General features: G+C 48.5%; 1 protein-coding gene across 1 annotated transcript in view; it reads left to right on the top strand.

The window, feature by feature from the left end:
* The first annotated feature begins 682 nt into the window (after positions 1-682).
* Positions 683-27,665, top strand: part of SLC22A3 (solute carrier family 22 member 3) — a 97,683-nt gene continuing 70,700 nt past the window's right edge. Inside the window, exon 1 of the mRNA XM_039222507.1 lies at positions 683-1,156. Coding sequence (XP_039078438.1) covers positions 746-1,156 — 411 coding nt within the window. The 5' untranslated portion in view covers positions 683-745. The remainder of the gene's footprint in view (positions 1,157-27,665) is intronic.

The raw sequence follows: 27,665 nt of genomic DNA, 5'->3' as shown, positions 1-27,665 counted from the left end.
CGTGCGCACGGCTCTGCGGACCTCCGGGCGCGCGCGGATGGAGAAGGTAAAACCGACGTTCAAAGCAACCAACACTCTCCCGGGCGCTTTCAGGGCGAGAGAGCAGGTCGGAAGGCCCTGGTTTAGGGAGACCTACGTGCGGCCTGAGGGCCTTTCCCACTTTGAACTTCAGGAATCTGAACAAGACCCTTAAACTGCATAGACTGCCCGGCCGCCTCTGTGAAAGAGGTGGACCGTCTCTGACACGTTGCCAAACTCGAATGTCGCCTGGATCCGGCTCGGCAGCGGGTCGCGCGCAGGGGCCTCTGAGCGCCAGCGGCTGGAGGGCCCAGGCGCGGGGCCCCGGGCGCGCGTCGTTCGTGGGCCCCCCCCCACCCCCCCCCCGGGGCCCCGGGCGCGCGTCGTTCGTGGGCCCCCCCCCACACCCCCCCGACGCTGCCCTCGGGGACCTCCGAGGAGCCCCGAGAGTGGACGCTGACCCTGGGACTTCCGTCTGGAGCGCGACCCGGGGCCGGGGGCCCGCAGGGACCGAAGCGAGCTCGGCGCCAGGCCCGAGGCCGGGTCCAGGTCCCCGGGGAGCGCGGCCCGGGCCGGCGGCAGCAGGCGGGGGCGGGGGCGGGGGCGGGGGCGCGGCGGGCAGCGCGGGGCGGGGTGAGGCTGCGGCGGCGGCGGGGCGCGCGCTCACTCGGAGGCCGGGCGGCCGGCGGCAGGACGCGCTCGCGGGGTCGGGCCGGCCGCGCGCACCATGCCCTCGTTCGACGAGGCGCTGCAGAGGGCCGGCGAGTTCGGGCGCTTCCAGCGGCGCGTCTTCCTGCTGCTGTGCCTGACGGGCGTCACCTTCGCCTTCCTCTTCGTCGGCGTGGTGTTCCTGGGCAGCCGGCCCGAGCGCTACTGGTGCCGCGGGCCGAGCGCCGCCGCGCTGGCCGAGCGCTGCGGCTGGAGCGCCGAGGAGGAGTGGAACCGCACGGCGCCCCCCGCGCGCCGCGGCGACGCGGGCTGCCGGCGCTACCTCCTGGAGGCGGCCAACGGCAGCGCGGCGGCGGGCGCGCTCAGCTGCGCCGACCCGCTCGCCGCCTTCCCCAACCGCTCGGCGCCGCTCGTGCCCTGCCGGGGCGGCTGGCGGTACGTCCAGGCCCACTCCACCATCGTCAGCGAGGTACGGGCCCCGGGGCTCGCTCGGGGGGTGCTGGGGGGGGGGACCCGACGCCGCGGGGCAGCGCGCGGGGCGCAGGCACCTGTTGGTTGCCTTTGGGGACCCGACCGGGTTCGTCCCGCGCTCGGAAGCGCCGCGCCCCGAGCGCCCGGGAAATGCCTTTCGCGTGTTTCCCTGTGCTGGCGAGTGGACTGGGGGGGTGGGGGGGTGGGGGTCGGGGGTCGGTTTCGGGAGGGAACGAAAGCCGGGACGCGTGCGGGGTTCGGAGATGCTTCGCACGCACCGCCTCGGGACCCGAGCGTCCGGGGCGCTGCACGCGGTCGCCCAGATGGGTTTGCGCCGCGGATGGAAACGTTGGGTCGGCTCGCGGTGGAGAAGCGCAGCCCCGCGGGGCGAGCGACTCGCCCGGGTGCCCTGGGGTCGCCCGGGGGTAAAGGACGGGCGAAACGGCCCCGCGTGGCCCAAATGATTCTCTGAAACGCGGGGGCACAAAGGTCAAGGCTTTTCCGGGACGCGGTTTTGGTAAAACCGCTTTTGGGGCAAAGAGCAACATCGGAGAGAAGTTGGGAAAGCTGAGGTTTGAAGGAAGAGTTTTAATTCTACCCCCGCCCCGCCGCCCCCACTAATGAATTACAGGATCTCAGCAGACCTTACAAAGCCGACCCAACCTTCCCGGGGAAGGCTGCTTGGGCCAGGCGGGGGCAGCCCCCACAGTTCCCTGGGTGTGTTTGGGCAGGCAGGCCGTTGGGGGGTCGGTGGCCCCGCAAGCCTGGCTGCACGGCCTTTCCGCCGCCGGGCTGGGAGGGCACTTTTGCCAGCTTTCTTCTTCATCCCTGTGCCTCTGTGGGGCTCTGCCTCCGTGGGGGCCGGGTGGAAGGAAAGAACAGTTGCATTGAACTTCGTCTGCAAGTTCGATGCATTTAATGTCTAAAAAATCGATTGGATGTGCTCAGGCGAATTAGGAAAGAAAATCTTTTGTCTTTATTTACTGTCATAAACATTTTTTAAGCACCCACACGAATAATGGGGAAAACACTAGGCTTAGTGGTAGAAACGCCTCTTCTGTCACTGTTAATGGTATTCTTCGGTCCGGTGATCTCACCTCTCTGGTGTTGGGATTTTAGATCTTTGAGTTTGTGCATATTCTTTTTTTAAAGTTTATTTCTTTAAAAAACTTTTGTTTAACATTTATTTAATTTTGAGACACAGAGACAGACAGAATGCGAGCAGGCGAGGGGCAGAGAGAGGGAGGCACAGAACCCGAAGCAGGCTGCAGGCTCTGAGCTGTCAGCACAGAGCCCGATGTGGGGCTGAAACTCACAAACTGTGAGGTCATGACCTGAGCCCAAGTCAGATGCTTACCTGACTGAGCCGCCCAGGTGCCCCAAAAGTTTATTTCTTTATTTAGAGAGAGAGAGAGAGAGAGAGAGAGAGAACAAGTGAGCGGGAGACAGGCAGAGAAAGAGGGAAGGAGACAGAATCCCAAGCAGGCTCTGCACTGGGAGCCTGAGGTGGGGGCTGGAACTCAGGAACTGTGAGTTCGTGACCTGAGCTGAAATCGAGAGTCCCACACGTAAGCGACTGAGTCCATGCATATTCTGTATAGTGCCACGTGTGTGTGGTCTTGTGTTATGTGCCCCAGAGGTAGCGCTCATGGCAGCCCAGCCAGGCAGGTGTGTGCGCGCGTGTGAGCATGTGTGTGAGCACATATGTGTTCGGGGGACTTTGATTTCTACCTGTTCTATGGGTGATGCTGATGTCTGCTTTATAAACTACAGTGGTCTTGTTAGGGGTCTCATAGTTGAAACGGACAGGCTGTGGACTTGGGTAGGACGGGGCACGATCCCTAGTCCTTCCTTCCTTCTAGCTGCAGCTGTTAGGAGGCTGGTTCTATGCCCTTTAGCGTGGCTGCTCACTGCTTGCTTCCCAGGCAGATCGGAAGACACCATTTGGAGCGAGGACACCTGATTTATGAAGACATTTAAGCCTCAAATGAAGAATAAAAGGAGCCTCTGAAGCTAAATGCACACACTCAGGCAGATTTTCTATGAGCAAACATGACCCCTAGACATGGGAGAAGGGAGATGTAAAAATTTGTGAGTTGGTGCCCAAATACTTTAGAAACATTTTGGGGTTCTGGAGTTGTTCCAAGCCATCTGGGCTTATTTCAAGGAGGGATAGGGGGTCTCATGAAGGTCAGTGGCTCCCAGAAGGCAGCGTGGAAGGTGGAAGGTCAGGAGACACGGCGTGGCACTGTCTGCAGCTAGCTGTGTGGCTCCAGTGAATCACTTAACCTCCCTGGACTTAGCTTTCTCAGTGTAAAATGAGAGGTCAGATGAAGTCCTACAGATGCCACCCGTCAGTGGCATTGCTGCGTGGCTGCTTACTGTGCTCGGAACAATGATAAACATTTCCAAGGAAAAGTAGAATGATAGTCAGCATGCACTCCTTAAGGCCACCAACAAGTCTTTGAAGCATGTTGGAGAGATATATTTTAAAAATCCCAAACCGTTTGCTTCTTCTGGTTTGTTTTTAATGTATTGATTCTTTTTTTTTATTACAAATAGTTTATTGTCAAATTAGTTTCCACATAACACTCAGTGCTCATCCCCACAAGTGCCCTCCTCCATGCCCATCCCTCCTCCCCCCCACATCCATCAGTCCTCAGTTTTTGTCAGCATTCAAGAGTCTCTCATGGTTTGCCTCTCTCCCTTTCCCCCACCATTTCCCCCCTTCTTCTCCCCCTTGTTCCTCCATCAAGTTCCTCCTAATCCTCCTATACGTGCAAACATATGATATTTGTCCTTCTCTGCCTGACTTATTTCGCTAGACTTTAAATTAAAGACAATAACAGATGAAGAAGGGCACTACATAATAATTACAGGGTCCATCCATCAGGAAGAACTAACAATCATAAATGTCTACGCACCGAATATGGGAGCACCTAGATATCTAAAACAATCACGAACATAAGCAAGCTTATAGATAAGAATGTGCTAATAGCAGGGGACTTTAATACTCTGCTTACAGCAATGGATAGGTCAACCAGACAGAAAATCACTAAAGAAATAATGGACTTGAAAGACACATTCGACCAGATGGATCTGACGGATATATTTAGAACTTTACATCCTGAGGCCAGGGAATTTAATGTATTGATTCTTAAGAGGGACCCCCTTCCCCCGCTCACATCCATTCAGGAAGGTCCGCCGTTCAGAGCGACTCATTCTCCCTCAGAGTTCTGCCTGGCTAGTATTTTGCTGCCTTTGGTTTTGAATAGGATCCATTTAGTTTTTGTGTTTCCATATTCTGTTAGGATTCAAGGAACTTAACTTCTATCTTTGGTTAACATGATGTACCCAATGTGTTTCTATAGGTTTAAAGTCTAACGTAATCATGGAGAGAGGGTGAATGGTGAGAGTTTGGAAGGTAGAAGGGCAGAGCAGACTCCAGAATGTCTCCATATGGCTATTCTACTTCATCTTTGCCCCATGGTGAGGAGATATCGTTGTCCTGGCCTTGTAGACGTGGTCCCCAAGGTGGGAGTTGTGGAAGCACCTGCCAGAGTCTCAGACCTTTTAAGTAGCCCAGTTGGGTTCAGATCCAAGGGTCGTGAGTGTGTATCGTGCTCATATCCTCCATGCAGTATTCAAAGTCTTCGGGACAAGTCCATGCAACTCGGACTTGGTGCTTGGAAAGGGTTCCCCTTTCTCCTCATCCTCACCAACCACTCACACTTTAGAAGCTGCAGGAAATCCCGGGAGCACCTTTGTGTTGACTTCATTCCTCCGGCCAGCCTGCCATTGTATTTCATTGCATGGCGGCAGGAACACCAGTCAGTCATACAGCAGACCAGGGGACGGGAACGGCTCTCTCCTCTTGATGGGGACATTGCAGAATGGACATTGGAACCTCACCCACCGTCTTTCCATCTTTCAAAGTGGAATGGCTCCAGGGAGTGAAGTCAGAAGCCAAGGCCAAGTGCAGGGCCATTTAAATCCAGCTCCCTCACTTGCTTCTCTTGCTCAAGGCGAGGCAGTAGATTTCCCACCGACGTAGCTTTCTCGGTGCGGACTTTCTAAGACTGAATCTTGGCCTTGTCTGCTTCTCAGACACTGGCCAGAATTAAGCGTGATATAATGCAGAAAAGTCCGAGTCTCCGCCACCCTCACCCAAATATTTCAATTCATTGCCTACGGACTGCGGCTTTGAAATAGATGTTAGGACTATTAAATGCTTGCTCCATGCCATAAATGGGGAAAAAAAAGAAAGAAGGAAAAAGAGGTTCCCTCTAGGGTCTTACTAGGAACTGGGCTTCAGAGCACCTTTTAAAAATAGTCCGAATCCTGCTTGTTTTTCCTTTCCAGATCATTTTTTCCCCACAAAAAAGGGAAAGTCCATTTGGGGGAAGTAGCTGGAGAGAGTGATGGCTGCTTTGATCTCTGGGGCTTCACATGTCTCTGCTTTGCATCTCGTACGGCTATCCCACGACATAAGGTCAACCCACAGACCTCGGTGACCCCCACATTCTGGCCTCACTCATGGTCGAGCATGGAATTGCGCTGCTGTGGATACCAGAGAAAATCTATCCAGGCGCACATTTAGTCTGGGCTTAGTCTCTGATTTGCTCTGGGTACTCGAGAAAGGTCTTGCTTTTGTGGTGTTTTTATTTCAAATATTATTTGGACCTCCGTTGTTTTTTGCTGTATCAACCTCACCAGGGGGACATCTGTTTTATTATTACTTCAAAGACCCAAATATGTTGCTATTCATTTTTATTTCATTAATTTCTCCTCTTTATTATTTGTCCTTGTTTCCGGGATTTACTTTTGGTATGCTTCTTCCGATTTAAGTTCGATCCATAGCTCAGTTATTTTCAACCTTTCTTCTTTTCTAGTATAAATATGTAAAGCTATAGATTTCCTTCTATGTACTTTTTTGACTCTATCTGACAAGTTTTGAAAGGCTGATTTTAATTATTATTCCGTTCTCCGTATTTGTAAGTTCCATTATTATTTTGTCTTTGGCCCATGATTTATTTAGAGGCGTGCTTTCAAATTTCAAATATGTGCTGATGCTTTTATCTCTTAATTGTTGACTTTTAATTGTTGTTTAATTGTTCAACTTTGGTATGGTCTGTGTGACATGGCCTTTTTAGACGTTATTGAAACTGCTTTCTGCCCTCGAGAGGTCAGGTTTCATAAATGTTCCCTACATGCTCTACAAGAATGTACAGCCTTGGGGACATGGATGGCTCAGTAGGTTGAGCATCAGATTTTAGCTCAGGTCATGATCTTGCAGTTTGTGGGTTCGAGCCCCATGTCAGGCTCTGTGCTGACAGCACGGAGCCTGGAGCCTGCTTCCAATTCTGTGTCTCCCTCTCTGTCTGTCCCTCCCCTTCTTGTGCTCTGTCTCTCTCAAAAATAAATGAACATTAAAAAAATAAAACAACAACGATGTATAGTCTTTAGCTATTGGGCACAGGGTTTATAGATACCCCATATTTGAAGCTCGTCAGTTATGCTGTTAAAATATTCTAGATTTTAATTAACTTTCCATTTGCTTGGTCTGTCAAGATTAATTAACAGGTATTGAAATTTGCCATTATGTTTGTGGGTTTGTCAGTTCCTCCCTATATTTCCAGCAGACTTAAAAAGTTACGTACGTGGGGAAGTTTTATTGGATGTCTGTGTCTACAAATTTAGCATTTGCTTTTGATCTACATATTGAATTGAACCTTTTATTGTGGTGTAGGGACTCTGTTTAGAATCCATGTTGTATATTGTCTTAATGTCTATTTTGTCCGATACTAATGTAGCTACTCCAGTTTTCTTTTAGTTAATGTTTGTCTGCTATATTTTTGGGTTATCTATGACTTTCAAGCTTCCCATGTTCTGATAATTTAGATGTATCGCTTATAAAATGCATATAACTTGATTTAGTTTTTAACTGCTATGCTTAGTCTCTTTATGTTTACTGTATTAATTGCTATATTTGAGCTTGTTATACTTTTTATTTTCTTTGTCTTGTTCTTCCTATGCTTTTTTCCTCCTTTTCCTTCCTTTAAAAAATGATTGTTCAATTTGTTTTTCTGATTCTATTTTCTTCCTTCCTTTATTTGTTTGGGAATTAGATTTTTTAATTTCAATTTTTCCAGCGGTTATCCTGGACATTTTACTATGTTTATTTCACAGAGCCTAAATGTAATACTGCAAACTTCTACTCAACAGTTTGTTTGTTTGTTTGTTTATTTATTTATTTATTTATTTATATTTTTGAGAGAGAGAGCAAGTGGGGGAGGGACAGAGGAAGAGAGAGAGAGAATCTGTTATCAGCACAGAGCCCGATTCCACAACCCTGGGATCATGACCTGAGCCGAAATCAAGAGTCGAACCCTCAACCAACTGAGCTACCCATGTGCCCAGCAATTCAGGACTCTTAAAGACTTTCGCTCAGTCATTCACTTCCTATAATATTAGGCATTCAGGCCAATATTCTAGGTCTTTCCTTTTATTGTTAATTTATGGTCCTTGTGTAAATCATGTATGTTTGGGTTTAGATTGACACTTTACCTGCTTATCATTTCATACAGCATTTCCCCCCTTCCTTTTGACTTACATCTTTAAAATTTTTCTTTAGCGTGTATCTCTAGGTAGTAAATGTTCTCCATTTTTGTTTATGTGGAAATGTCTTTGTTTCATTATTATTCCTTTTCTTAAGAATATTTTATTTTATTTTTTAATGTTTATTTTTGAGAGAGAGACACACACATACACAGAGTATAAGCAGGGGGGGAGAAGAGAGAGAGGGAGACACAGAATCTGAAGCAGATTCCAGGCTTTGAGCTGTCAGCACAGAGCCCAATGCAGGGCTCAAACCCATGAACAGTGAGATAAGACCTGAGTCGAAGTCAGACACTCAACTGACTGAGCCACCCAGGCAGCGCAAGAAGATTTTTTTTTTTAATTTTTTTTTTTTTTTAATTTCTAGGAGAGAGAGAGAGACAGCGTGAGCAGGGGAGGGTCAGAGAGAGAGAGGGAGTCACAGACTGAAACAGGCTCCAGGCTCTGAGCTGGCAGTCAGCACAGAGCCTGACGTGGGGCCGGAACCCATGAACCGTGAGATCGTGACCTAAGCGAAAGTCGGACGCTTAACCGACTAAGCCACCCAGGTGCCCCAAGAAGATTTTATTTTTAAGTAGTCTCTGCATGCAACATGGGGCTCGATCCCACATCCCTGAGATCAAGAGTCACACACTCCACTGACCAAGCCAGCTATTATTTATCATTATTCTTGAAAGATGGTTTTGCTAGGAAAATAGTTCTGTGTTGCCAATTATTTTTCCTCAGCCCTTTGAAGATGATACTTCTGTGTTACAGCTTTCATTTTGCTTTGGAGAAATCTGCTGTCCATCTAACTATCCTTTTCGCTCAGGTTGTATCTAAGTGGATATTTCTTTTATTTATCCAGATTGGTGTACATTGCCTGGCATCTGGCATGTAATAGACACTCAGTAAATATTCATTAAATGAACCAGTTGTTGTATTTCCTTTAACTGTGAATTTTGGTTCTTTTTAATATGTTCTGGGTAATTCTCAGCCATTATCTCTTCAGTGTTGCCTTTTTCAGGCTCTGCTCTTTCCCTCTGGGATTCTAATTAGACATAAGTTGGACCTTCTCTTGCTGTCCTTCATGAATCTTAATATTGTCTCATATTTTCCATTTCCATACCTACATGTATGGTTAGATGCTCTTTCAGACCTACCTTCCAGAACACTGCCTTTCTATTCAGAGATTTGGAATCAAAAGACTGAGGTGGGGTTTGGGAATCTTCATTTTTCCCATGGAGGTGGTCTGTGGAGACACGCTGGTGTTTCTTCATGAGGAGCATGCCGAGACCATCATGAGTGGGACAGCCTTATGTGTGGCTGAAGCAAGTGCTGGTCCCCCCAGATGCTGCAGACCTTGGGACAGAAGCATCACCCCTTTACCTGGAGGCAGGGCCCCAGATTTTATCTGTTGAATTGCCGCTGTTGATCTGCAGAAGCTTGGGGCTCTCCAGAGATGGGCAACTGATAGTAAAACCCCGTAACTGACTGGGGTGGGGTGCCCACAGCTGGACCACACTCCCTGCGAATTTCAGCAAACCTGAATGGAGCTCTGGGGAGAGGCAGGGGTACCACCGAATGGGATATCCAATAGAAATTGATATCCACGCTTTTTGATGTATCTTTGGGATTCGGTAGATCTGGGCCTAAATGCCAGCTCCTCTGTATTTCAATGTCGAGGGCAAGTCACAGAATTTGCCTCAGCCTTGGTGTCCTCAGCTCTAGGATGGGTGTAATAACACCTCCCATAGTGATGGGTAGGTGTGGTTACCTACCGTAGGAGGAGGAGGGAGAGAGAGAATAAGTGGTGTGATTTGACCCTGGAGCTGTAGGGTGCTGAACCCTGGTCTAGCATAATACATCACTAATAAACTTGGCCTTAAATATTAAGAAAAAAAATCTCTTGGGCACTATGCCCTCAGGGCAGAGAATACCCTTTACTTTTCCTCCTGGACATACAGCTAGATTGTATTTCCCAGCTTCCTTTGCAGCTAGTGGGTCACGGGACAGAGTCCTGGTCAGTGAAGATGGGAGACGTGGTACATGACACTGCCAGGCCTGGAGCCTGAAGAACTTTGCTTCCAGTAATCCCCGTCTCTTCCTTCCTTCCCTCACCTGCCAGCGGAAAATACTGAGGCCCTAAAACATGGCGGCGTCCTTAGATGGAAGGAGATCCATTCCTGAAAGCCTGCGGGGAGAGGAGTCCCCATCCTCCTCCCCTCCAGCTTATCTGCATGAGAGTGCAAACTTAATGAGAAATAAATTTTCTTGTATTAAACCACTGATATTTGGGGGGATGTTTGTTGCATCTCTTAATGTGAGCCTACCCTGACTAATACATTATTTGAACATATTTCCTGTAGGTTGCATGTCCCTGATTAAATGATAAGGAAGCTGTACCTTCAAGACAGTTCCCCCCCCTTGGTATGTGCACAAGGCCACCCTGTCCCTGCCCATGGGCATCTAGAGCCCTACAGGCCCCTGGCCTCTCTAGCACCCAGTGCTCCAGCCCCTCTGTGGCACACCCAGCTGCCCTCCCCACGGTCTGGAACATGCTGTTTCCTTTTCTCAAGATACCTTTCCTCTTTTTCCATAAGGCTGTTCCATTTTTTATACAGCTAGAAGTTACCTATTCCAGAAGTACCTTCCATAATTTCCACCTGCCCTCCCCCCCCCCCCCCCCATACACACCTGCCACTACCCTGGGGGTATCTGGATTCCTTCCTCAGCCTCAACACCCTCCCCCTGTGCTGATTGTGCTCATCTGCTCATCATTGCCTCCTTTGTCAGACTACAGATTTCTTGAGGGCAGAGAATGTGTCCAGTAAATATTTGTGATGACATTACATGGTGCGTATTTTTTTAAAAATTTATTTATTTAAATTCAAGTTAGTTAACATACAGTGTAGTCTTGGTTTGAGGAGTAGAACCCAGTGATTCATCACTTGCATACGACACCCAGTGTTCATTACCAGTGCCCTCCTTAATGCCCATCCCCCACTTAGCCCATCCCCCCCACCTCCCCTCCAGCCACCCTCAATTTGTTCTCTGTATCTAAGAGTCTCTTATGGTTTGCCTCCCTCTCTGTTATTATCTTATTTTTTCCTTCCCTTTGCTTATGTTCATCTGTTTTGTTTCTTAAATTCCACATGTGAGTGAAATCTTATATTTGTCTTTCTCTGCCTGACTTATTTCGCTTAGCGTAATATCCTCGAGTTCCATCTACGTTGTTGCAAATGGCAAGTTTTCATTCTCTTTGATCACCGAGTAGTGTTCCATCGTATGTGTGTGTATCTATCTATCTATCTATCTATCTATCTATCTATCTACCTACCTACCTACCTACCTATCTATCTATCTATCTATCTATGTATCTATCCCACATCTTCTTTATCCATTCATCAGTCTGTGGACATTTGGACTCTTTCCATACTTTGGCTATTGTTAGTAGTGCTGCTATAAACATTGGAGTGCATGTGCCCCTTCGAATCAGCACTTTCATATCCTTTGGATAAATACTTAGTAGTGCAATTGCTGGGTCATAGGATAGTTCTATTTTTAAGTTTTTGAGGAACCTCCATACTGTTTTCCAGAGTATCTGTACCAGTTTGCATTCCCACCAGCAGTGCAAGTGGATTCCCCTTTCTCCACATCCTCGACAATATCTCTTGTTGTTTGAGTTCATTTTAGCCATTCTGACAGGTGTGAGGTGGTATCTCATTGTGGCAATTTTTGTGGCTAAATCAGTGAGTCAGTGAGAAAAGGGTTGGGTGACAGATTTGACCCCTGTTATAATTTTGGTTAAGCCAACCCTGAAATTGACCTTCATGGATTAACATAGGCTCTTCTCCCGAACCAGGCTGCCCCTTGTTCTTTCTCTTTTATGTTAATTTTATGTTTTAACAGTTCCAATATATTGAACATGACACATTTGGTATAATTAGAATGGGTACGTCGTTGCACTTTCTTAGACGTTATTCGGTTTCTCTCGGCGTCTTGTTTTCAGTGAAGATCTTGCACAGATGTCACTAGTCTTATTCCTGGGCACTTATTGTTAGCATCGTGCAGGGCCTCTCCTCACACTTATGAGGTCTGACAAGTCCTTGGATGGCCACCCCGGAGCAGAGGGGTCACAGACCACACCCCTGTCCCCTGTCTGCACAGGGGTGCTGTCGTCCTCAGAATCCTAACTTGGGGGATGTGACCTGGAACATGAAAGGAACCAGGGAACAGAACTGCTGGCTCTTTGGGGCCGTGATTGTTATGTGCTGACGTCCACTGTGCAGAAAAAGCGATTTGTTCAGCTGCCCTGGCGCTTTTTGGCACATCCATGTCTTCGACCTAGCCGCACTCCAGAAGCAGCTGCACACGGGCACAGGGCCTGGCTCCGCGAGGGGCTTACGGGGGCCTGGCTCTCACGGTTCAGAGACACGGGGCTGAGCCCCCCAGAGCTGGGGAGGGGGCAGACACTGCCTGTCTTCCAGAACAAAAGAAAACCTTTCTAACACTCTTCCTCATTTTTTTCCTTTCCTGAACCACAGCCAAGAAAGGAAGTTTATTTCTATTCTATGAAGAAAATTTCTCTAAGGTTCCTGGTAGAGCTTTTTAGAATGATAAATGAGGGTTAATGCCATTGTGTCTGGGTGAGAGATCAGTAACATGGCTTTTCATGGATTGCTGGGTTCTAACCATTCCATGCTTATTTATTTTTTAAATGTTTATTTATTTATTTTTTAATGTTTTATTTATTTCTAGAAGAGAGAGAGAGACAGCGTGAGCAGGAGATGGTCAGAGAGAGAGGGAGTTACAGACTGAAACAGGCTCCAGGCTCTAAGCTGCCAGTCAGCACAGAGCCTGACGCGGGGCTCGAACCCACGAACCGCGAGATCATGACCTACGCGAAAGTCGGACGCCCAACCGACTAAGCCACGCAGGCGCCCCATGTTTATTTATTTTTGAAAGAGAAAGACAGCACGAGCAGGAGAGGGGCAGAGAGAGGAAGACACAGAATCTGAAGCAGGCTCCAGGCTCTGAGCTGTCAGCACAGACCCTGATGTGGGGCTCGAATTCACAAACCGTGAGGTCATGACCTGAGCCGAAGTCAGACGCTTAAGCAGCGGAGCCACCCAGGCGCTCCTGACCATTCCATGCTTGCAATAAAGCAAGGCAACTTTGGGCCTGGCTTTTGAGTAGTAATAGAGAAAAGGAGTGAGGGATGCGGTGTAGGGCCTAAATAATTAATGTGATTTTAACGAATTCTTTAAATTTCAATTTAAATTCTGCGGACAGTGTGGGCCCTGTGCAGCACATCCTTCGAAGTGTAAGATTGATTCAGTAATGTCACCTCAAAAACTGTGTTCAAGGAAGTTAAAAAAGAAAGTCTGGGAATGAGCATGGTGATGGTTATTGAATGGTTCCTAAAAGCGTGGACGGTGGTCTGTGATGAGTCAGTGAAGCAGACGGCATGGTGGAAGGAGTGCCTGATTCCAGACACAGAACCCCACTGCAGGTGTCTGTGAGCGATTGGGGACCGAGGACAACATCTGTGGACCTCTGCTTATGAATTTCCAGGGGATTTCCAAGGTTCTTCCATGTCTATCATTCCACAACCACATTCGTTATCGGGCTCCTGATCTACTCAATTCCTGACCCTGAGCTCAGGGTCGTCACATTCACACAAGGGTGGGAGCGTGTCTTAGAGTGAAGCTAACTTAAAGCCTAGAGGTGTTAGTTTCTGGAAATCAGGATGGGCTTCTCCCCAGGGCACCTTCCTTTGTGGTGGGCATGCTGTGCTGCGAGTGGTGTCCACAGGAGCAGAGGGGAATATTGCGGGTGGGTGTCCCTGCGCTCTGGAGAAGGTGTGCATCCTGACTTCATTAGCATTGACACTAGCCCCTGAGGCCTTGTGGAGAATCGGAAGGGGGCGTGCCATGGGCCACCCACACAACGAAAACTCCTGGGGGAGGCAGGGTGGGTGCAAGCCTAGACTTCAGAAACAGAGGTGATTATGAGGCTGTGAAATCCTGTCTTGGGAGGCAATCCCAATCCAATCCCGGAAGGATTGCTGTTGGGCAGGAGCAGGGGAGGCCACCAAGTGACAGGCGGGTCTCTGGCTTTCCATTTGAACAGCGACCGCCGGGGCAGGGAGCTGAGACAGTCACGTGGAAAAGCGAACCAGAGCTTCACAAGCCTGTCCGCACTCGCACCCATTGGCCTCGATGACCTGATCATCAACGTTCAACTGTGACACTGAACGCTGAGCTTCTATGCTAAAACATTTACGTATTTTAAAGTAATCCCAACAAGGTTGCATGCGTTTAGGGGGCACGTAAGATTTCTTTTATGGGGTTTGTTAACTCACGTTGTGCTTATTTGTAATAAAACCTAAAAATAAGTGTGGGAGATCGTGTTTCCTGGTTTCTTAGAACAGAGTTCAGAGACGGACTTTGACAGGCCTCATGACACCAGGGACGTTAGGTGTGCGCTTCCTTGCCACTGCAGGTCACAGCAAACCAGCGCTCCTGCCCTCCTCGCCCACACGGGGAGAGGGTTCTTCCTTTGGGGGCTACCGCCAGCGATTTTAGCATTTGTAGCCTCAGGTGGAGTTGTTTCATTTTTCTTGACTTCATAATGCAGAAGTAGGCGTTTCACCTACAACACGTTGAGAGTATGGGATGCAAGTTTCTTTTTCCTCAAAAGGAAGTTTACTTTATTACTGCTGGCGTCACATGGAGGCCGATTTGGAAAAGGGCGGTTTTCTGTGAAACACCATTAGTTCAGTGGGGTCCGGCATGCAAGATCCAAGTAAGGCCTGTAGAGAAGTGAGGTGAAGGTGGGCCCTGCTGGCCAGAAAAAAAACGAAACAAATGAAATAGAAAACCTAGCCTTGGGAGGTGGGGGGGAGGGGAAAATGGGTGATGGGCATGGAGGAGGGCACTTGTTGGGATGAGTACTGGGTGTTACATGGAAACCAACTTGACAATAAACTATATTTAAAAAAAAAAAAAGAATAGAATCCATCATTTTACCTTTTTGACAAAATGAGATCAGAATATATTCTTTTGAAATCTGTTTTACATGTTGATTGACCAGAAGTGATTTTTGTATTATTAATATTTCCCATAGTTGAAAACATAGTCCTGAAACAATTCAGATAGAGACAGACTATATTCCTGTATAGCAACCAAATTTAGAAAACTGTTCTTCTAGGAAATTAAAAGCTAGATAATTGATTTAATTGAAAGTTTTCTTTAAATTCTGCAGTAGAATAACATTAACTTGTGACTGTTTTCTTTTAGTTAATGTCCGCATTTCTGGATTTTCATGCCAGCAATTTGCTTAAACTGTTTGTTACTCTTTTCTACATACAGAAAAGAAAAATAATCTGGGGACAAGGTTTAAGAAAGAAAGAAAGGAAACCTAGCCCTGAATCTTAGGCACTGGGGCCCGTGAGACTGGTCTCAATGAAGTCCAATGGCTTTGGAAGTTTTCACTGGTAGAGTCGTCGGGTTTCTGGAGTCACAGCCCATGTCCTCGTGAGCCTAGGAGGCTGAGGGGACTGCCCCCGTCCCTAGGGAAGACAGCGCTTTCCCAGGGCAGCCTGGTCCCCCACCCACCGCCTGGAGCAGGTGAAGTCCACCCCGAGGAGTTCAGCTCCTCTCTTCCATGCTCCCCTGTCCTCCCTGCTAGATAGCGTCTCATGTCTCAGACACCTGTTGCAGTTGTTGCTTAAGTCCCATGTCCGCACAGGGTGGCTCTGGCTTCAGGGGCTTCGGCCAGCTGGGAGAGCTGCACGGCCCAGGGCACGGGATGAAAGACAGCGTGTGTGTCTCTGGCCCCGGGGAAGGGACACCACTGGCCGAGGCCTCTGAGATGTAAACAGAAGGGAGAGGAGCCAGGGCCTCTCATTCTGAAGACTGACTGTGGCACATTCATGGGAAGGGAAAGGGCACAGCGCTCACAGTGTGTACGTTTAATACGGATGCTTTTCTGAAAGGGCCGTTCGGCAGACACCTGTTACCCTTTCCCTGTTGTCCAAAGAGTGTTTCGCAGCAAATATGTGTATGGAAGCCACAGGGATAATTAAACATGTTAAATATCCGAGGTAGAGGCGAAAATTAGGTGGAAGCTCATAAAAATGAAGGCGCCATCAAGTTTTTAAAAAGTCAAAGAAAGAAAGGAATTTCAGAGTTTCTGTCGTGGACAGGAAATTACTCCTGGATTCCCCCCCACCCCGAAATTCTCAATGCAATGTCTCTGTATCTCGGCAACTTGGGAATGATGTGACAGATTTCTCTGGGGCCTCCTTTCCTCGGTCACCCCTTACCCCTGTAGGATTATGGCAGCCCCCCATCCAGGGTTTAAATGAAACCAGGTCAAATGTGTTACTAAACCATATAAGACTGCTCTATAGATAATTAGATATTGGCCATTTATGTTTGCAAAATTCTGTGAAGAAACCATCAGATTTCGGATCTGAACCCATTCAGTGGGGCCTATGTCTAAGTCGTATTTGACTTAGGCTGAGGACATAGGCTTATTAGTTGTGTGAAGATGGACAAGTTGCTTAGTTTGACATGTGTCTGGGCTCGGGTTCTTTTTTTAAAAAATTTTTTTTAATATTTATTTTTGATAGAGACAGAGTGCAAGCAGGAAAGGGGCAGAGAGAGAGGGAGACACAGAATCTGTAGCAGGCTCCAGGCTCTGAGCTGTCAGCACAAAGCCTGACTCAGGACTAGAAGCCATATACCATGAGATCATGACCTGAACTGAAGTTGGATGCTTAACCAACTGAGCCCCCCAGGCGCCCTCCAGGCTCAGATTCTCATAAGTGGGAAAACTCGCCAATGAGAGACTTAGACACATGATGAGTGCGGAGCGTTGGCCCCTCAGAAACGCCGAATGATTGGCGCTGTTGATTAGAGATATTCAGGAAGTTGACACAGAAAGGCAGCCTGGGTCTGGGGATTGGAGGAAGTGGCAAACCCCTGGGTCCGAGGAAAGCTTTTGTCTGGCAGGCCACCAAGATTCCAGCACTAAGGGACATGGCTGGGGTCCACCATCTGGACCTGGCATAGCTGGGACTTAGTAACAAAGACTGAGGAAAGATCTAGGGTACAAGGTCAGAGCTACAAGCTTTGGCAAAACTTTCCCAGGGCTCCTTTCTCCAGTTGTGACCTGGAATGAACAGTCCCCCCATCTAGTGGCTCAGAGGGCCCCGCGGATGCCCCCTCCTTCTTGCTCTCATTGCTAAATGTGGCCTCCCAGGCCTGGGTGCACCGGGTCTGGTCTGGGGTGAGGGACCCAGACTGGCTCAGGCCCCACGCTGTGTTCTGACCGCAGGCAGAACAGAGAACCACTGGACTGGGACCTTGAACTTCCCGAAAATCGGGGCAATCTCAGGGCTGGCCGATACCTGTGGCCCTCGCTGATTGCAGGTAAAGATGTTTTACTTGCATTTCATGTAGAAAAGAGCTCTCCCGATCAAAGTTGTGACTGTTTTATTTGCTGCTGTTCAGGACCAGCACGCACTGTGGGAGGCATGACGGTGTGACCTACGTTGTTGGATCTGGAGTGTTCCGTGTCCCCAGAGAGCAGACTGTCCCCCGGAGTGCCCCTGGTGACCGAAGGCAGCCAGCCAGAAGGCACACGCTGAGGCCCTGGGCCCCCCCGAGTAGAATGTGCTTCTTTGCCGGGCCAGTTGGGATGGCAACCTGGCACCTGTCCACCCACTGTCACTTCCCTAGGCCCCCCCGTGCCTCTGGGTCGGGGAGTCACTGTCCAGGATCACTCAGAGCCACGCACACGGCTCTGCCCACTGCCTCCTGGCCGGGGCTGCTCGTTGAGTGACGGATTTGGGAAAGAACTAATGCATCACTATAACATGAAGCCCTCTCCATCACGTGTTTTCGTGCACAGATACCTGAAGTCCTTCCGTAAATCTGGACCCTGAAGTTTCCCTAAAGGTGCAGTGTTGGGACGCACTGGTGTGGCTCATGCCTACTTTCGGATCGGGTCAACAAGACACATCTGCCTCGTATTTTTGGGCAGTTTTCAATGCCTAAATCATATCACAGTTTGCTTGTCCTGTCGTGAGAAAGTGGCCTCAGACAGAAAAGACCGAAAAGGTACCCTCCAGCCCCCCTGCGGTCTGTGAAATGAGCACACAGCAGTGATGGGGAGGAAGTAATCAAGAATGTCGGGATTCAGGTTGAGTGAATTTGGCAAGACTTCTCTCTTTATTAAGCAAGCCAGTCTCCTGACATTGAATAGACAGGAAAATTCAATCCATGGAAGTAGCTTAATTCCTGATAAGGACACAAAGCCGTGCTATAATACGCTACATGTAACCATAACCTCATAGTTATTAATGCACATTACTGCTTGGAAACTGTTTTCCTTACTAAGTTACTGGAAAGCATAGTAAACAGTCAACTCATTTAATCCTCATGCATCCCGTGAGGCAGCTGCTCTTTTGCAGGGAAGGAAAGTAAGGTACAGAGACATTAAGTAACTTGTCCCATGTCTGGAACATTGGAAAAGATTTTTTTTTTTAATTTGAGAGAGAGAAAGAGAGCGAGGGAGAGGGGCAGAGGGAGAAAGAGAGAGAATCCCAAGCAGGCCCCATGCCCAGCGTGGAGCCCGACACCATTGCATAGATTTGCACCTAAGAGACTAAATACGTCTCAAGTGTACAGACACTCCGTGTGTCTGTACCGCCTGTGACAGCTGGCCTCGGATGTCCCCAGAGCTGTCTACCTGCAGGGATCAGAGACCCTGGGACCATGACCTGAGCCCAAATCAAGAGTCAGACACTCAACCCACTGAGCCACTCAGGTGCCAGGAAAAGATATTTTTGATGTCTGAACCAGCCAGAGGTTAATCAATGTCTCCAGAATATAAAAGGGACTTCCCGTGAATTGATAAGAAAAAGGTAGCAGGCCTCGGAGGAGAACTGACAAAGGATAGAAACAGCTTTCATGAAGTAGACCCAAAAGGCCATTACCCATAAGAAGCAATGCCGATTCATTCGTAATCAGGGAAACAAAAATGCAAATAAGAGAGCACTTCATGCTCATTAGGCTGGTTAGAAACATCAAAGCCCAGTGATGCCCAGGGTCGGTGGGTTGGGTGTCTGTTTTCCATGGCAGTCTGGAACTGCTGATGCTAATCAGTTGTCCACATACTGCAATCCAGCAGTTCCCCTCCTGTGTGTTAAGTCCCAAAGGAAATTCTCAAACCCATCCATCAGGAGGCAGGTGTGTTCCCTGCAGCATTACTCAGGTGACAGAGAGCTGGAGGCAACCTGGGAGAGAGGGAATGTCAAATGTGGCACATCTGCCCCGTGCAGTCATAGAAATTGTGGCTTAGAGGTTCAGATAGTGTGATAGATGGTCCATAAAGCATAGGGCAGAATAAAAGGTAGGAAGCAGAGTGAGGTATGGGATCAATACCACTTACATAACATGAAACAGATGTGTACACAAAACAATACAGATTCTATAAGACAAGTAAAAGGATACACCTTAACACGTCAGGATAATGCCTTTGTGGGGATGCGGTGAAAATAGGACTAGTGGTAAAATAGAATCAATAAATAAAACAAGGCAGTGGTCTTGTATAACCAGTGACCAGAACGCATTATAATTAACCCAGCCTTCTTCCCTTTAGGCTCAAAAGAGACAAGGGGGCAAAAAGAAAGAAATGGGTTTTTCTGTCAAAGACGCTCAGGGGCCTTGTAAGATGCCAGAGAAATAACCCAGCCCTTGGCCTATTAAATGGATCAGCCTGTAACCTACAAATATCGACCGAGTCTCACTTGAGTTCTTACAAACTGTGTTTTCCAACCCTTGGCTTTGCAACACACGTCACTTTTGGCAAAGTAATGTTACTTTTACCAGTTTTATTTTGGTGTTAAGATTGTTCTGTTTTCCAAGAGGGGAGGTAGAGTTCTTCTAAAATGATGTTTGAAAACACACAGGATAGATATTCCCCAGGAGGTCTTCCAGATCTAAAATTCTGTATTTTAATCAAAACAACCACCTTAACTGCCAGTGTTCTAAAACTTGGAGTTTGAAATATCAGGTCCGCATGTGAGTGTGTAGAAGAAATTTTCTTGGGAAGGTGTTGGGAACCTGCCATTCCTAATGCTCATTCAGCTTCTTTTTGTTTGATCTCAGTACACCATAGAACATCAGGTAAAGTAAATCTAAGCCTAGATTAGAGACTGACTACGTCTCAAGTGTATGGATACTACATGTGTCTTTATCCCCGTGACAGCTGGCCTGAGATGTCCCCAGAGCTGTCTACCCGTAGGGATCAGGGACCGTACTGCTGAAGGACAGAGACAGGTGATTCGGGTCACCTGGGGATGCTGCGCCCCCAGATGCAGACCATTGCAGCACAAATGGGTCTTTCCTGGACACGTCACATAGAAGATGTCTCCCAGCTTCTGTCTCGAAGGTCTAATATCAAATGTAATCATTCAGTCAAGTCCAGGAGTGCATTCCTAGTGTTGCTTTTTAATGAATCCACAGTTTTTTTTATGCTTTTCTGTGCTCTCGGAGATACAATTTCAGGCGTTGCTTTGTCTTTCAAGGTCACATCATGTTCCTATTTGGGAAGACAAAGGCAGCAGGTGCTGTTCAGAATCTTCGGGCGTGCTAGGTGCTTGAAGCCCTGGGACTGGGTAACTGCAGGTCTTCCAGAAACAAGAGGCGCTGGTCTGTCATCACTTTCCTTTTTGATTTGCCCTCTTTCATTGTCTTCTGGTTCTTCAGGGAGGGCCGTCTTCATCTGAGTTCCCCAGAAAGCAGAGCCTGAGACATGGGTTTGTCTAGGTGCTATTTCACGCCTTAGCACAGCCAGGGCACGGAAGTGGGGGCGAGGAGGGTGAAGAAGGGGAGAAGGAAGCAGGCGGCCTGACCATTACACCCTTTAGGCCCCTGTGCAACCTGCTCCCCCAAGAACCAGGTGGAGGATGAGGGACAGAGAGCAGAGAGGGAGGAAAGGGGAAGAATTTCTCCACTGGCTCTCGCCTGCCCGTGGTCAAATTTTCCCTCCCTAGGCATTAACTGGCTCCTGCTTTCAGGTTACCCTGCAGAGGGTGCGTGGTGGCTCTGACGTGGGAGGGATAGGCATAGGGCATGGGCAGGGGGTCCAGAGCCAGGGAGAGGGGGCCTGCATTAGGCGGTCAGAGCTCCCATAGGGCCAGGTCAGGAGGCAAGTGAGGAATAGAAGATGGGAGGGGCGCAGAGGCAGTCCGATACTGGGACCAATAGATCATTGGCTCCTGCACAGACTCTGTCCTGAAATCTTAGTAGGACACCCCTTCCTGGATTTTTGCCTTTCTGTTCCCCAACACCTGCATATGATGGGTCCCCTGCCACCCTGTTTTGCCCGGCTTCATGTCAGATGCCCTTGCCCCCCACCTCCTTGCAAGGGGCTGTCTTGAATCCCCCCGACTTGTCCTGTGGAGTTTTCCCCTTATGATACTGTGTTCTGTGTTCCAGCCCCCATGTTCTTTACCGCTCGCAGAGGGGGCTCTCCGAGGGGGACCAGCTCTCCCAGTTTGCCTGCTATTGAGGGGGCTTTCTGTGACGTAGAATGTTCGGTGCTGCATCTGGGAGAGTCCTCGGCAAGCCAGTACAGTTGGTCACCTCGAGCACTCTACAAGCAGAAAAAGTGATTCACGAGATGGATAGAAAAGAAAAGTTATGAACAACTTGCTTGTGTAATAGGGGGAATATGGTTAAACAAACATAGTGTACCCGGTTGATAGAATACGACAGAGATGATAAAACTGTGTTTACAGCATAGTAAAGTGGACATGTTGCAGATACAGTATTAAGTTAACATAAAGCGCCGGGCTATCAGTGTGTGCGTATTGCATGATTTCAATCATATGTTTAAAACCTCCGCATGCAGAATTAGTGGTTGTAAAGCAGGGACTGCCTACACCAAGGCCTTGAAATGAGAGATCTCTTAGTTGCTGCTGCTTACATTTTTTCTTGATAGAGATATTCTTTGGCCAAAGTCAGAGCTAAAATATAGGTAAGGCCATATTAACGTTGTGCTGATGCTACGCTTAAAATTTATGAGCAGAGGCGCGCCTGCATGGCTAGTCAGTTGAGCATCCGGCTCTTGATCTCGGCTCAGGTCATGATCTCAGGGTCGTGAGATCAAGCCCCTAGCTGGGCTCTGCACTGAGTGTGGAGCCTGCTTGGGATTCCCTCTGTCTCTCTCTCTCTCTCTCTCTCTTTCTCTCTCTCTCTCCCCCTCCCTCCCCCTCCCCTACCTATGCTCTCTCTCTTTCTCTCTCAAAAATAAAATAAAATAAAACAGATAAATAAAATGCACACGGAGCGTTCAAATTAACCACAACTGTTTTGTTCAACTTGATAGGATTGCCGAGAAACAAGGGAAGCCTGCAAAAATTAGAGTGCACAAATAAGACTGGGTTTTCAGCAGAGGAAAAAGCTCTCTCAGAAGGGCCCACTAATGAGAGGTTGTGAAATTCCTATAGCTAGTGAAAGAACACTATTGATAATTTCTTATCCAACACAATTACTTAATTGCTTACATAAAAGCCTCCAGAAAAGAAGGAGCTTTCAGAGAAAAGAGCCTGGGGAGAAGGACCATCTGGCCTCAAGGGCACCCAGTCTGGAAACTGTCATAGGTGACAACAGGGCTCTTCTTCACCCAACGCAAGGTCAGAAAACAAAGCGGGACCTATAATTGCCTCGCTTGCTCTGAATAATCAGAAAGGCAATTTTGCTCCGCGTGGCGGGAATTAAGGGTTGAATCTGACCTAACTTTAGTAGCTAGAGTCTGTTTACATGTGTTAGAGACCGTATTACCTCTTGCATTATCCAGTTTCTATTGTTTTATATTAGTGATTTTTTTTTTTAACTCTGTGATGAGATGCTCTTATGTAATTCATGAACCATTTATTTTTGTGTTCGAGGTCGTGCACTCTGTGGAGTTGTTTTGATTACTGAATTTTATTTCAGTCACAAAAGCACAATAGCTAGTTATGTTCTGGGTGCTTTGAATATATTATATTAGCATCAAACTAGCCTCATGACAGAAGTAGTTGTTATTTTCCTGTTTACCGAAGGATGGGATTGAGGCTGTGAGGACAGGCCAGTGCGAGTTGGATTCCTTCTGAGGTTCGCCTCACCCAAACCAGCCTGTCTCTGGAGCAGTGGCTCTCAAAGTCTAGAACCATCTGGAAGGCGTGTGAACATTGAGATCGCTGGGCCCCACCCCAGAGCTTCTGAGTTAGTTGGGCAGTGATGGGCCTGAGAATTTGCATTCCCAGGTGTCGCTGATGCTGTGTGTCCTACACTTTGAGAACCACTCGGTGTAAAAGGAGGTTGGCTTTAGCTCATGAATTTTCATGCGGATGATGACTGGCTAACCTTATACTTGAGTGGAAAGCATGACTCTCTTCAAGTAAGGTTCCTATGAGGTTTTTTGTTTTTTTTTAAAATATTTTTATTTATTTCTAGGAGAGAGAGAGAGACAGACAGCGTGAGCAGGGGAGGGTCAGAGAGAGAGGGAGTCACAGACTCTGAAACAGGCTCCAGGCTCTGAGCTGGCAGTCAGCACAGAGCTCGACGCAGGGCTCGAACCCACGAACCGCGAGATCATGACCTAAGCGAAAGTCGGACGCTTAACCGACCAAGCCACCCAGGCGCCCCCCTGTGAGGTTTGATCCTTCTTAAAAATGCAGCTACTACTCGTTGATGTGCCTTCTTTCTCAGTCATATTCCCTTTCAGCCCAATGTCACCAGATGGGTCTTACACACACAGCATATTGGCCACAACACAGTTCTACTTACAGAGCAACCAAGGCCCCCTTTTGTCTATGAAACGAAGTTCAGGTACCTCAGTCTGGCACGGATCTCACGTGCCTGTAGGAGACTGCCCGATGTAATGAGATCTTCCTGTGCTCTGCCCGCTGGTGCCCCACCCGCCAGTCACCCCCCAGAGCCACACCAGGAGTCCTGTCATCCCTGGAATGTGGTTCTGGAGGGGGTGTCTGTGGAGTGGCCGGTGTGTGGCACGCATGTCGTAGGTGGGGGGGCACCCTCTACCTCGTGTTCTTCCAGCTTGCTGTCTCTGTTCCCCCCCCGCCCCCGAACACCCCCGAGCCCACTGTGGGCTCTCCTCTTCCCTCTCATCCCGTCTAGATTCAGGTCCAGCTCTGCAGCCCTCATCTCGCACAGCTCTGCCCCCCGCTCCACGCCCGCCTGGGCAGCTGAGCACTGTCCTCGCCGGTTCTGGGGCCTCCGGTGCTGCCAGGCAGACCCCTTCACTCTGGACACTCCTCTTCCACCGTCTGTCCTCCCCACCCCCAGCCTTGACCCTCACTCCTAGCCGGTCCCTTCACTCTCCACTTGCCAGACAACGAAGAGTTGGAACAAGAAGCTTCTTGAGTGTCCCGCCACCTGCAGGGACTTACCTGTGTCAGCTCCCAACCTACCCTCCCGACGCCCCTCCCCAGGGAGGGCTGCCCCCCCACCCCGTGCCCGCTTCCGAGGTGATCGCTCCCCCCACCACCACCGTCCTGTCTCCTGGTGCCCTGCTTGCACTGGCATTTTTTCGCATCCACGTTTAAAGGTGCTCACGTGTATCTCGTCTATAGGACACCCTCCCCGATGCCTGAATCTCTCTACAGCTGAGGACCCATATCCCTCCCCCACCCCAGAAAGGGGCGCAGATCCTGAAAGGGCTCTCGCTCTCATTGCCCCACATCTTCACTGTCCTCTTAATCCACTGTGCTCTGTCCATCCCACCGTCCACAGAATCCGCTCTTCCCGGGGCCTCCAGAGAGCCAGGGCTGCTGTTCATTCAGGCCTCATCGCTGGTCCCGTGCATCACCAAAAGTGTCACCTGTGCTTGAGGCAGGGGCATGACTCATACCTGTGACCCTGCTGTCATAGTGACCTGTCCATATTTCAGTCTTTTGCTCATCCTGTGCCCCGGGCACCTCTGTCCCACCTCTGCCCGCTCAGCCCACTGTCTGCTGAGGCCACCACACCCAAACAGATGGGTATAGCCAGGCGGGCCCCCATCTCCTGGTTCCCACACACTCCCAGGAACCGTGATCCAAAATCTGGAGATCGTCTACAGAAAATATTGAATCTAGTAGAAGTAGTTAGATTAACTGTCATGTAATCCATTATCTCCACCACTGCTGTTATTTCCAAGTGCCTGCTTGGAACATAGAGGCTCTTGGGAGATTTTCATGTTGGTGATTTCATTTTCTCATCATTCTTTATTTTTTCAGCAACACTCTGTCTGGAAACAGCCCAAGCCTCAATGCCTGACTTAGTATATTGACAAATTATCCCTGACTGCCTGTGTTTACTTGTGTAACCGTTTTGATGAGGCCAAAATCCATTAGCATTTCAAAAAAAACGGGTAAATAATGCTGTTGTAGCTTGCTAACATTTTCCAGGCTATTATGAAACTCTTCCACTCATGTAAGTAATGGGAACGAATATCAGAATTTACTACTTCTTGGAACCATTAGCAGAGCAATTCCAGTGACATGTGCTTGTAATTCTCATGGGCCACTTTATAGGTGTTTTCATTTCTATCTTTGAATCCTTAAGAGAACAAAAGAAAATGCAGATAGCCTTACATGTGAGGCTTTTGGAATTTGTTTATTTTTTAACATCAACACTTAGAAATTTACTGGAAATTTTGGCAATTTGTATGTCATGTTAGAAATACAAATGTAATTTCATGTAAACTTTTCCATAAAAAAATATAAAATTTTTCAAAGAACGACTTAACATTTATATACCGCTACCCAAAATGAACAAATGTTAGCAGTTTGTCATATTTACTTCAGATATTTATTAAAAGAAGTGAACCATTACAGATTGATTCGAGATTCCACCTAATACTGCTGTGTAACAAAGGACACTAAAACTTTGCGACTTACGACAACCATTTTCTTGTGGTCACAGATTCTGTGGGTCAGGGATTCAGAACAGGCCCAACAGGGGATGCTCATCTCTATCCCATGATGCGTGACCTTAGACAGGAAGGCTTACAGGCTGAGATGACCCAATGGCCCATGGCAGGAACCATCGGGCAGTTAGCATCCATGTCAGCTGGGACATCATCTGGGTCTGTCCCCTGAGACAGCAAAACCTGACCTCTCCAGGTTAGCCTGGGCTTCCTACTGGCAAGGCAGCCTCAGACTTCCCACATAGCAGCTCACAGCGCCTCGTGTGTGCAGCTCAGGCTGCTTATGGCCTCCTGTGGAAGCCACACTGCATCATTTCTGCTGCATTCCGTTGGCTCCAGGAGAATCGCAAGCCTTGCCCGGATTCCAGGGAAGGAGAGCTTGATTCTGCCTCCTCATGACAGCATGACATGGTTGTGGAGTGGAACTTGGGTCCAGCAGTCCTTGAGTAGGCCACAAGTCCTCAGGAGCACCCACCATTGTGGTGGATTTCTGGTCCCTTTTTAATAGTCATCCTTCATAGGTGGGCGTCCATGTGAATTTCTTGTCGTATCTCCGTCTTCTTAAAAACTAATCACTGAGGGCCGTGGATATGCAATGTCAGAACCAGGTGTCGTCAGTGCACTCACAGTATCATTTATCAAGCTAGGGTAGGGGGAACATGGTATCGATAGAGTGGTATATACTGTTGATGGAATTATACTCTACTTTCTAACACTTCCGAATCACTAGTAAAAGTATTCATATCTTACTTGGTGGAGTATTTTACAGTGTTTAAAGGACATTTGCATTAATTCCTTTGGTTGAGGCTGCATTAAACGAACATGATTAGAATCTTAAGACTTAAGTCCTCATTTTATATGACACAAAAGTAATGGGTGACCCAGGGATTCAGGAACCGTCTAGAGCTATGAAGATGTCCCTTGCTATCAAGTCCTGCAGTCACGCTTTCTGGTGAGTGGTTATATCCTGGGATCCTGCCCTACGCTGCGCTTCCGGCGTCTCCTGGTCGACCCTGCTCCCTTGGCTCCCACTCATCTGTGTGTCCAGATACAACCAGCCTTTCAAGCCCTGGCTCAAATGCTGCCTCCTGGAAAACACCGTTCCTGACAGTGCCTCGCAGCCAGGATTCACCTCTGTTCTGTGCTTCCAGAGCCTTCTGTGTGTCTCTCATGGCATTTAAACACATTCCACTTTGAATTCTCTTTCACATGCCGCATCCCTGATGCCCAACTGGAAGCTTCTGGCAAACCAGAACCCAGCCTCAATGCCCTGTCCATGCATGACAGCATGTCTCACAGCCAGGAGCCATCTGTAGAAGTGTTTTGAATGAACGAGTGAAAGAATGGATGAAGGAACTATCTTTACACCATGCTTAGCTTCCTTGTACCTCTCTCCGGCGTGGACGAGACAAGGCCTGGGAGTACTTTATATGTGGGAGTACCTGGTAGCTCAGAAGAATCTTCCTTGGCTTACCCCAGATCACACAGTTTTAGCGAGAAGATTCTGGCTTTTCCGACGTGGGCCTTTCCCACGACTCACGCCTTCCCAGCTCCAGGGTGCTCATCTCTAGGGGCCCTGCTTTCCAGTCAGGAGCACATGTGGATTGGGAAAGACCACAAAATAGAAAAAAGACTTGGCAGCAGGGAGGTCATTTAGGCTTTCTCTAGGATGGGTGCCAACCTCTGGTTTAAAACTTAAGTTATTAGAGGGGCGCCCGGGTGGCTTAGTCGGTTAAGCGTCCGACTTTCGCTCAGGTCATGATCTCGCGGTTCGTGGGTTCGAGCCCCGCGTCGGGCTCTGTGCTGACTGCCAGCTCAGAGCCTGGAGCCTGTTTCGGTCTGTGACTCCCTCTCTCTCTGACCCTCCCCTGCTCACGCTGTCTCTCTCTCTCTCTCCTATAAATAAATAAAAACAT

Source organism: Hyaena hyaena, unplaced genomic scaffold, assembly GCF_003009895.1.
Source record: "Hyaena hyaena isolate Hyena2069 unplaced genomic scaffold, ASM300989v1 scaffold_1153, whole genome shotgun sequence".
Lineage (NCBI taxonomy): Eukaryota > Metazoa > Chordata > Mammalia > Carnivora > Hyaenidae > Hyaena > Hyaena hyaena.
This window is presented reverse-complemented; position numbering and strand designations above follow the sequence as displayed.